General features: G+C 39.2%; 2 protein-coding genes across 6 annotated transcripts in view; one reads left to right on the top strand and one right to left on the bottom strand.

Moving 5' to 3' along the window:
- Window positions 1–3761, top strand: part of LOC144181185 (basic helix-loop-helix ARNT-like protein 1) — a 17144-nt gene extending 13383 nt beyond the window's left edge. For 4 of the 5 annotated variants that reach the window (XM_077709539.1, XM_077709537.1, XM_077709538.1 and 1 more), the window contains one exon: window positions 1274–2090. In XM_077709539.1, coding sequence (XP_077565665.1) covers window positions 1274–1437 — 164 coding nt within the window. In that variant the 3' untranslated portion in view covers window positions 1438–2090. Of the gene's footprint in view, window positions 1–1273; window positions 2091–3371; window positions 3434–3701 lie in introns of those variants that run through there. The other variant, XR_013324630.1, reaches the window with a different exon arrangement.
- A 4221-nt stretch (window positions 3762–7982) lies between these two features.
- Window positions 7983–11635, bottom strand: part of LOC144181201 (uncharacterized) — a 17370-nt gene continuing 13717 nt past the window's right edge. Inside the window, exons 3-6 of the mRNA XM_077709568.1 lie at window positions 10172–10363; window positions 9947–10100; window positions 9694–9879; window positions 7983–8858 (exon numbers count right to left, since the gene is read on the bottom strand). Of these exons, the coding sequence (XP_077565694.1) occupies window positions 8537–8858; window positions 9694–9879; window positions 9947–10100; window positions 10172–10363 (854 nt within the window). The 3' untranslated portion in view covers window positions 7983–8536. The remainder of the gene's footprint in view (window positions 8859–9693; window positions 9880–9946; window positions 10101–10171; window positions 10364–11635) is intronic.

Here is an 11635-nt window from a genome sequence, read left to right as displayed (position 1 = left end):
TTTAAAGGAAATAGGTTTATTACCAGACTGCAGGATGGAGAGAGAGGGTTAGGGTGTTAGGGTTAGGGTGTTAGGGTTAGGGTGTTAGGGTTAGGGTGTTAGGGTTAGGGTGTTAGGGTTAGGGTGTTAGGGTTAGGGTGTTAGGGTTAGGGTGTTAGGGTTAGGGTGTTAGGGTTAGGGTGTTAGGGTTAGGGTGTTAGGGTTAGGGTGTTAGGGTTAGGGTGTTAGGGTTAGGGTGTTAGGGTTAGGGTGTTAGGGTTAGGGGGTTAGGGTGTTAGGGTTAGGGTGTTAGGGTTAGGGTGTTAGGGTTAGGGTGTTAGGGTTAGGGTGTTAGGGTTAGGGTGTTAGGGTTAGGGTGTTAGGGTTAGGATGTTAGGGTTAGGATGTTAGGGTTAGGGTGTTAGGGTTAGGGTGTTAGGGTTAGGGTGTTAGGGTTAGGGTGTTAGGGTTAGGGTGTTAGGGTTAGGGTGTTAGGGTTAGGGTGTTAGGGTTAGGGTGTTAGGGTTAGGGTGTTAGGGTTAGGGTGTTAGGGTTAGGGTGTTAGGGTTAGGGTGTTAGGGTTAGGGTGTTAGGGTTAGGGTGTTAGGGTTAGGGTGTTAGGGTTAGGGTGTTAGGGTTAGGGTGTTAGGGTTTGGGTGTAGGGTTAGTGTGTTAGGGTGTTAGGGTTAGGGTGTTAGGGTTTGGGTGTTAGGGTTAGGCTTAGGGTCAGGGTTAGGGTCAGGGTCAGCCTGGTGTCCTTTGCAACTCTCTCCCCAATGATCAGTAGGTCAGTCTTTATATAGGAAAACAGACTATAGTATAGTTTCTATGACAATGACCTAACTGGGCAAAGTCTGATTAATCAGTGTCAAGTCTCCATGACAACGACCAAACTTTGGGCAAATGAATCAGTGGCAAGTTTCTATGATTACGATTTTTCTATACTTACAAAAACTGATACAATTAGCAACTTTGTCATTTTATCTTACAATCTTATCATACAACAATTTCACCAAATATAACTCTCAATGACATTGTATAAACAGGAACAAAACAAAATGTCAATAAATATGAGAAAAAGATTCCAAAAATTAGAATGTCAAAAAGAAAACCCTACAATTTGCATTCAAAATGTGAAACAAATACAAACCCTTTTAAATGAAACAATTAAACAACCCACAATCAATGTAAATGCCACTCTATATTTTTCAACCCATTGACGTCCCCATAGTCTCATTAACAAATTCACGATAAAAAAAAAGCCACTACGTGTTTGTCTTCTTCTCCCTGGCAGCCGGCAAGTCGCCCCTTCAGGACTTGGACAGCATCCTAGTACCGGGCCTAAGCAACTTCACCAGCGACGAGGCGGCCATGGCCGTCATTATGAGCTTACTGGAGACCGACGTCAACGTGGCCCAGCCGGGGAACGACTTTGACGACTTCCATTGGCCCTTCTGAGAGCACCTCATCCATCCTCCACTTCTTCTCCTTAAGGTTACCACACTTGAAGTCAACGTGTCTTCCTTGACAGCATCCGTGGGCTCAAAAGAGGAAAATCCCACTGCTGGTTTGCGGCACGTTTTGATTCCATACACAAATTGTCTGTCATAGCCAATGACGTCTCTCGTAGCATTATGCAAATATGGATATGACGTGATGTGATTGATGCCTTATTTTTAAGCTCAATTCAATCATGGTGACCTATTTTCCATGATTGAATATATCACTCAAATATTTGGCTCAAATTGACTTTAGAAAGTGATATATTTACCTCACAAGTTTCATACTTTACCTGATAGTTCTTCAGATCAGTTCATCTCATTATTGGCCATAATCGACATAAAAAAAAAATAATTTGGCATAGATGAACCAAACTAGTAATTGTTAATTTTACAATTATTTTTTTCATTCGGCATTAATTTAAATACAGTGTTCCCTCGCTACTTCGCGGTTCAGCTACCGCGGACTCAAAGCTTTGCGGATTTTTTTGGTAAAAAAAATACAAGTATTACATTGAAACAACATATTTTACAGTTTTTTTTTGTTATAACATGAATTTCACTCTCTCTACCCGTATTCTATATGGTGTACTGTATACAGGGGGGTAAAAATTAATAATAATAAAAAAAAAAAAAAAAAATTGGAATTAAATTCAAATTAAGCATTTTTGAAGGGGAATCCCTACTTCGCGGAAATTCACTTATCGCGGGTGGTCTCGGTCCCCATTAACCGCGATAACCGAGGGAACACTGTACTATAAAATTCAAATGTTTAGGTGGCACAACCCCAGTTTCGGTTAAATTTTAATCGTAATTTGAGATGTAGTTTTTTCCCCATCATTTTATTAATTTATTTTAAACGCGTTTTAAAAACACAATGAGGCATAATAGTAAAGAAAAAAAAACCTTCCCCAATTTTTTTACACATTATTTTGATAACCCACTCTCATATTATGCCATAATTTAAATACAAATAATGCTAACATCGTTAGCCAAATTTGGGCCAAATAATGTTAGCAAAATATAGATTGAATTTTTGTTCAAATTGCAACATTTTGAAAAACAATTTGAATATATTTGCGCACTAATTTGTTTAATTTTTTTTTTTTTCATCAACCTAGTTGGCCTTATTTTCTTTGCTGTGTACATGGACTAATTGTAATTTATTAACTTTCAGTGTAGGACAAAAGTATTGTTCCAATACGTGAAAGTCATGTTCACCTCAAATGGGGTTATCATTGGAAAAAAAATGCACGGCAAAACACTTGAAAAGGCCAAAAAAATGTGTTAGTTTAGCGCTTTTTGATGTACTTTTTTTCCACTTATTTAAAAGCATATGTTGGTATGTTGCAGAATGTCCCGAATATACCGCAAGAGCCTTTTAACATTGCTATTTCTCAACATTGCTACTGAGAATATGCAAGTCCAATTGAAATTCCTAAGACTTTGGTAAACTGGTGTAAACTTATGTCACTGGCTCCTTGAATCTTGAAAACAAAAACAAAAAAACAACAACAACAATGTGATTGTGATAATGTTGCCTGGTGTTTTTTTCAATGTGTAACAGCCACGGCACTTTTTAAAATGGCCGTCGGATGACAAATGTGTCTTTTTGTCCGTTTGTACGTGCGTATCATCGTTGACGTTTCTGCTGTATAAAAAGGAAATTCTTTTTTGGAAGTAAAGTTTTGTTCTTTTTAAAAAAAAAGAATTCACTTCTACTGAGGATCTTTTGTTCAAATCTACCTCATGATTAACACTAGTGTATAATATTGATATTAACATTTTTTTCAATCATACTAAAATGTATTATCTGGCTTTTTACAATATATATTTATAGAAATTGATATTTTTTTCACCCTGACTGTCATCAGCTTCTGTTTTGTTTTTCAGGATGTAGTCATCTCAAAGCGGATACTTCCAGTTACGAGTACTACTACAAAAACACAGGCAAGGTAATAATTTGTTTTATAACCAGGTTCTTATTTAGCACATTAAAATATATTTCTCTTTAATTTTCTGGACTGTAAGTTGCACTATTTTTTTTTTAGATTTACTGGGCTTCGATTTGTGTTTCTTTGTTGTTGTTTTTTCTAAAGTTTGACACCATGTATGTATTTTTTTTTTTACTATTAACACATCCATATCACCCCCCCCCCCCCCCCCCCACACACACACACACATTCTAAAAAAGCCTATTTGAACACTCTAAATGTCCTCTAGGTGGTATTGGTTCTCCGTCTGCTTGTGCCCTGCAATCGAATCTCCCCTGCCTGGTGGCCATAGTCCGTTGGGATAGGCTCCAGCACCCCCCCCTGTGAGAATAAGGTACGGAAAATCGAATGAATTATAATACACATAAAAGTCGCATTTAACTGCACATCAACATGAAATTTTAATAGTCCACACACAAACTTTGATTGATTAACTTTGCTACTAATGACTGTGATAGACATGCAAACCATTTGAATTCTCACTAATATAACCAACCCACGGCAACATCAACCAGTTAAACCAGTGGTCTCAAACTGGTCCTCAAAGGGCCACAGTGGGTACAGATTTTCATTCCAACTCAACAAGGATACCTTTTGCAAGTGCAATCAGTTAATTAGAGTCAAGTGCTACTTATTTTAAAGACACCTGATTGGTTAAAATGTCGGCACTGGATCGGTTGAAACAAAAACTAGGACCCACTGCGGCCCTATGTGGAACCGGTTTGAGACCACTGATTTAAACCGACTTTAAGTTCAAAATTACCATTCGGTTTTCTGCACACTGCCACACATCAAGATTCGTTTGGCTTTAGCAAAGTAAAAGAGCGGACCAATAAATACCCCGAGCTTAGGAAACAACTGACAAAACTGGACCGCAAAACACGTCACAAGATCGGACATGACTTCCATGGAGATGCTCAAGAAGAGTAAAGGGAGCATGATGCAAACAGGCATGTAGGTAACCACAGCAGGCACCACCACGGTTAGCACGTTCACCACCGCCCGTCTTTTTAGAGGTAACCCGCTTCGACCCTGGCGGGCGCCGGTTAGGGCTAAGTTAGATCGTCGTAATGACAGGATAACTCCAGTGAGGCTCGCGAACATGACAAAGAAGAGGCTGGCAATGACCACGCAAATAGGCAGTAGCATCCAAAACAACTTGTTGATAATGCCTGTTGAAAAAAAAGCAAAATAAGTGCCGCCGTAGCTTTAAAATGCGGAGCTAGAAGTAGCAGGGTGTGGCTTGATGACCACACCTGTTATAACTTACCTGAAACCAAACAGAAGGCAAAGGTGAGTGCCCAGACTGCAGCGGATACGCCAACGCGGTACTCCCACTTGCGAGCTTTCAGATATAAAACGGGTCGCGCTACTGCTAGGTAGCGCTCGATACACATGCAGGCTAGCAGTAGTGGGCAACCAATCAGATTGAATATAGAGAAGATGCTCTCGGCAATGGTGAAAGGAATGTTGTAGGAAATCTGGGTAGAGACTGGAAGACATTGGCGTGTAGGGTTAGCATTTGTACACATCTGGAAAAATCGTTTGTGCTCACCTGTTAAATTTGTCGGCAACGAAAACGGGTCAAAATAGCAGGCGAAGGGTAAAAAACTAATATAGAGGAAATCCATCACAGCAACGTTCAAGCCAAGTACCTACAAAACAAAGCCTTCCAAAATTTTCAGCATGTAAAATTGGACCCATGAGCAGATTTTGAGGGCTTTCATCAAACTCTCTCTCTCTCATAAATCAACAGTAGATATTTAGATATTATACTCTTGTGAATATAATTTTGAGAGCTGGTTTCAACATTACTTAGATATTAAACAGTACTTAGATATTAAACAGTACTGAGATATTAACTTCTCTCTCTTTCTCATGAATCAACAGTAGATATTTAGATATTAAACTCTTGTGAATATAATGTTGAGAGCTGGTTTCAACAGTACTTAGTTATGAAACAGTACTTAGATGTTAAACAGTACTTAGATGTTAAACAGTACTTAGAAATGAAACAGTACTTAGATATTAAACAGTACTTAGATGTTAAACAGTACTTAGATGTTAAACAGTACTTAGATGTTAAACAGTACTTAGATATTAAACAGTACTTAGATGTTAAACAGTACTTAGATGTTAAACAGTACTTAGATATTAAACAGTACTTAGATATTAAACAGTACTTAGATGTTAAACAGTACTTAGATATTAAACAGTACTTAGATATTAAACAGTACTTAGATATTAAACAGTACTTAAATATTAAACAGTACTTAGATGTTAAACAGTACTTAGATATTAAACAGTACTTAGATATTAAACAGTACTTAGATGTTAAACAGTACTTAGATATTAAACAGTACTTAGATATTAAACAGTACTTAGATGTTAAACAGTACTTAGATATTAAACAGTACTTAGATATTAAACAGTACTTAGATATTAAACAGTACTTAAATATTAAACAGTACTTAGATGTTAAACAGTACTTAGATATTAAACAGTACTTAGATATTAAACAGTACTTAGATATTAAACAGTACTTAGATATTAAACAGTACTTAGATGTTAAACAGTACTTAGATATTAAACAGTACTTAGATATTAAACAGTACTTAGATATTACAGTACTTTGATATTAACTTCTCTCTCTCATGAATCAACAGTAGATATTTAGATATTAAACTCTTGTTGAGCGCTGTTTTCAACAGTACTTACTCTCTGTCACCATTTTACTGTTGACCAAACATCCGGGCGACCAAACGTCCGGGCGACCAAACACCCGGGCGACCAAACGTCCGGGCGACCAAACACCCGGGCGACCAAACGTCTGGGCGACCTAACATCCGGCCGGGCGGGGAGTTCCTAAAACTCTTTTCCCGTCTTCTAAAGTTACGCCATTTCAATGTAAATTAAAGCCAAAGCTCACTGACCTTTGTGACAATGTTGGCCTTGCTTTCTCGGATGGTTAACCAAACGACAAATCCATTACACGTTCCTCCTAGGATTATGATCAAAATATTGGTGAAAAGCCAAATCATGTCCCAGCCTTTCCCTCGACATGTTTTGTCAATTTCCAACAGGGGATCGGAGTTTTGCTGAAGCCTCATCATACGGCCGGAGGACTGAAAGTGACCCGAGTTCTATTCTCATCAAAGTACCTGGAATGGCTGCTAGATGCCTGAAAACAAATGAACAGGTGTGATGTTTTATTTTTTTGCCTCAAATGCAAAGAGCTATGTTGTTATTTTAACTTATTTCCATTTGTCAGTCCATCGTTGATGTCAAGTCATGCGGTCGCTGTTATTATTTGACATTTAAAAAAAATCAAATAGCATGCATGCAAATCAAGCAAGTTTGGATTGTCGCTTTTGGTTTGATTCTGGACTTTTTAGGGTTCGAAACCATCCTCTGGTTCATATAACCATCTTAAAAAAATATCTTAGATTGTTTTTATTAGAACAATTCATGAAAACAATGCAATATTTAAAAAAATGTGGGAATATTTACTATTAAGAGGGTAAAAAATACGACCTGGGCAGTTCTTATATACAGGATTTAACAACAACTCATTAACGTTTTGAATATTTTTTGAAGAATATGATGACTACTAATAGTAACATTAATGACAATTAAATTTGGGGAAAATGTCTTTATTGCACAACAATTTTTATATAATACAGATGAACCATGTAATCAAAAACACAATCTCTTCCGACATAAAAGTGCATATTTAATAGTGGGCTCCTTTAGTGCTAATATTTAAACAAAAAAGAACAATTTTCATACGATAGAAGGAAATCAGTATGATGTAAATATCTGTTCATGCTATATGATTTTCAATGTGGTTTCCAGTGTATTCAGAAAGAGTTTAAAAGGAAGTTTTTTTTCTTTTCACTCTGTACATTTTTTTCTAAAATGTATACAACCTCCCATCATCGTAAAATGTAGTCACATGAACTATTTGTGGGCCATACTGAATGAAAAATATACACTAAACTGGTCAAAGTTTGGTTTAAGCTAAAATTCTAAGTGCTACTTAAGTTATCAGATCTCATATCTTAGTTGGGTATGTGACATACTATCATATCTGATCTTGGAAGCTAAGTACTAGTAGGCTAAGTGAGTAAACATAAGAGCTAATATTCCCAGGAAGTCTACCATCCTGCATAGCTTCCAACATCAGACGTGATAATATGTCACATACCCAACTAAAATATGAGATCTGATAATTTGAGTAGCAGCTAGAATTTTAGCTAAACCAAACTTTGACCTGTTCAGTGTATATTTTCCATTGAGTTTGGCCTGCATATGAATTACAACAAATCAGCGTCAATTATAAAACCCGATAGGAAGTTGCCGGGACCCGACGTTTGGTCACTGGTCTTTTGGTCGCCGCTCTTTTGGTCCCCGATGGTCGCCGGTCTTTTGGTCGCTGGTTTTTGGTCGCAGTTAGGGTAGGATTAGAGTTATCTAAGTACATTTGACAACCCTAACCATAACCGCGACCAAAAGACCGGGCGACCAAAAGACCGGGCGACCAAAAGACCGGGCGACCAAAAGACCGGGCGACCAAAAGACCGGGCGACCAAAAGACCGGGCGACCAAAAGACCGGGCGACCAAAAGACCGGGCGACCAAAAGACCGGGCGACCAAAAGACCGGGCGACCAAAAGACCGGGCGACCAAAAGACCGGGCGACCAAAAGACCGGGCGACCAAAAGACCGGGCGACCAAAAGACCGGGCGACCAAAAGACCGGGCGACCAAACGTCCAGCGACCAAAAGACCAGCGACCAAACGTCCGAGCACCAAAGTTGCACATATGCAAATGTAAGAATCCAAGCTCGATGCCAAACTCATGAGATTCAAGCCGTCTATGAATGGCATCTGCCATGTTTGCAGTTCTCATCCGGGAACAACATCCCACTTGACTTTCAGTGTAGGACAGGTCCAACTTACATGCACGAGAAGGACGAGTCATTGAATCCGGGTCAGTTGTCGCTACACCGTGCTTTTTGAACCCCGATTTTGGTCCGTTTGACCTCCGTTCTTTATGAAGGTGCTCACTGCCATGGCTGCTGTGGCCTCGGGTTGGGGTTAGGGTAGATGGGGGACGGGGCGGGGTGATGAAAAGGGGGCACCGCCACACTGGGGTCGGGCGGGTACGTCGGAGTAGGGTACTGACCCGCGAGGGGAACTTGTGAGCGAGCCGGCGTGGAAGAGGAAGACGAGGAAGAGGCGGTAGGGAGGTGGAGGTAGAGCGGGGCAGAAGGAGCAGACGGGGCTGTCGGGGGAAGGACCCGCTGGAGGACCACGTGCGGGTAGAGTTGGGATTCGGAGCGGTAGACTCCGGGAGGCGTGGCTTTTAGGAGACTCTCCTGACTCCTGCACAAAAAGACAAATATGTTGAGGAAAGGAGGTTTTTGAATATTGACTATTGCTGGTAATTGATCCGGGAAATGTTCTGAAAATAGCAATTAAAGATGTGTAGAAAATATTTTAATCAAAAGGCTGATCACTAATACTTATTACTATATGTTGATTATCGATGTCAAGGGTGTCAGACTCGGGTTGGTTCGTGGGCCGCGTTAACGTCAACTTGATTTCATGTGGGCTGGATCATTTTAGGTATAATATTTCGATTTTTTTAAATTTATAAATTGATTAAAAGAACTGGATTAAAAGCCTTGAATATTCAGGTTTTTTATCTAAAACAATGTTTATTTTAGCTTCTTTACTGAATTTTTAGATTTAACAAAAGGATTTTTGAACTAAAAACACAGAAAATTGATTAAAAAATGACCATTATTGATTTAAAAGGGGGAAAATCAGGAAATTTATTATACATCTATACTCTTCATTTTCATTTGATCCTAAAACACAAAGTCGGCACTCATGTTTTAATTTCCCAGGCCACACAAAATGATGCGGGGGGCCAGGTTTAGCCCCAGGGCCACCACTTTGACACATGTGGCATATGCCACGTTTTTTGTGACCTCAATTGGACGACTTATGTCTTTCTATCCTATTTATTGATTATTTATTTGTCAACTAATTGTTATTTTTGCACTATGTGGTAAAAACTTTAAATTTCATTATCCTTGAATTCAAATCAAACAATATAACAAGATTAAACAACAACATCCCTCATACAAAATTGAACATCAAAACCTACAGAACAATCCAAATGGAGTAAATTTGTTGATTTTATCTTTCCTACCTCTGATATCCTCTATTTTCATATCCACCAAGACCTCCTGTCAGATAGAGGGGGCTGTCTGGCGCTAGCCGAGGGTTCATCCTCTGCGACAAATGGAAAATCTTGGGCGGAGGGAACGTATCCCACTCTCCTTCTTCTCTATCCAGCCATCGCTCGCCACGTCGGGCCGTCCGCTTTCCCCTACGTCTACCAACAAACCATATTCCGTTACTAAAGTTAGCCCATTTCGCCAATTCTCGTCATTTTTACTCACCGGTTCCGGATATCCTTTTGAGCTCTTTTCTTACTGGATCTTTCCTGTAAGCAACAAACTAGGAAAGCCAACGACATGGCGACGATAACGACTCCACTAACCACCGACGCCAATACTGCCACTCTTAAGCCACGGTCTTCTGGCCTAGGAATTGCTAGCAAAATAAAGAAAGCATTGGTCGAAATGAAACAAAATTTGTTTGATTTACGCAAATAGTATGCTCACCTTCACATACGGGCAGGTAGTTACTCCATTGAGCTTTTCCGTTGCGGACGTTGCAGTGGATTTTATCGCCGCCAACTAGCTGGTAGCCTCCGCGACACCAGAAGGTTAAGATGCTGCCAACCGACACCCCGTTTCCGCTTTCCACATAGAAGGAGCCACGACGTGGGGGTAGAACAGGTGTGCATGATAGGCCTGAAGACACAAAAATTACTCAAGTTATTGTATTTGTTGGTGTATGCCAGGGGTGTCAGACTCGGGTTGGTTCGCGGGTCACGTTAACGTCAACACGATTTCATGTGGGACGGATCATTTTAGATATAATATTTAAGTTTTTTTTTTTTAAATGGATTAAAAGACCTAAATATTCAGTTTTGATATAAATCTAAAACTATGTTTGTTTTAGATTTTTTTTTTAAATATATTTTTAGATTTTACTAAATGATTTTTGAACTAAAAACACAAAAATATGGATTAAAAAATGACAATTATTGATTTAAAAAGGAGGAAAATCAGGAAATGTAATATACATCTATACTCTTCATTTTAATTTGATCGTGAAACAGAAAGTCAGCACTCATCATTTACTTTCCCGGGCCACACAAAATGATGCAGCAGGCCAGATTTGGCCCGCGGGCCGCCACTTTGACACAGAAAAAATGATTAAAAAAATTACAAGTATTGATTTAAAAGGAAGGAAAATCAGGAAATTTAATATACATCTATACTCTTCATTTTAATTTGATCCTAAAACAGAAAGTCAGCACTCATCATTTACTTTCCCGGGCCACACAAAAGAATGCAGAGGGCCAGATTTGGCCCCCGGGCCGCCACTTTGACACATGTGGCCTATGCCACATTGACACATGTGGCCTATGCCACATTTTTTGTTTCACCGACCAAAATGGGTAAAACAAGATCAGTTTTCCAAAAAAAAAACATACTTAAAAAAATCCTATACAAAACTTGAATTTGAAATGATCAAAAAACATAAAATGCAGGAAAAACATACAAGTTGACAGGTATGTTCCACTTACCGTATTTTCACGACTATAAGGCGCACTGCATTATAAGGCGCACCCTCAATGAATGACATTTTTTCCATATATAAGGCGCACTGTCTATTTTGGAGAAAATGTAAGACCTTTTTAAGACCTTTCTATATATTTGTAGTCAAGACCTTCCATTAATGACAGAAGAAAGTGTGGCCAAATTGTGGCCTAGCGGTTAAGTCACTTGACTCCCATGTGGGAGACCTGGGTTCAAATCCCGCTTGGGACACATTTTCACTTAATTGTTTCTGTGTTCTTGCAATCAAGACACTCAAATGATTACCTAAGAAAGTGTAGCCACTTGATGGCGCAGAGGTTAGATCGCTGGACTCCCGACTGGGAGACCTGAGTTCGAATCCTGCTGTCATTTGGCTGATCACTACACCATGTAGTTCAGTAAATGGAATAAGGCAGT

This window comes from Stigmatopora nigra, chromosome 23 (genome assembly GCF_051989575.1).
Source record: "Stigmatopora nigra isolate UIUO_SnigA chromosome 23, RoL_Snig_1.1, whole genome shotgun sequence".
Lineage (NCBI taxonomy): Eukaryota > Metazoa > Chordata > Actinopteri > Syngnathiformes > Syngnathidae > Stigmatopora > Stigmatopora nigra.
Note: the sequence above shows the minus strand (reverse complement) of the source record. Positions and strands in the feature narration are given on the sequence as shown.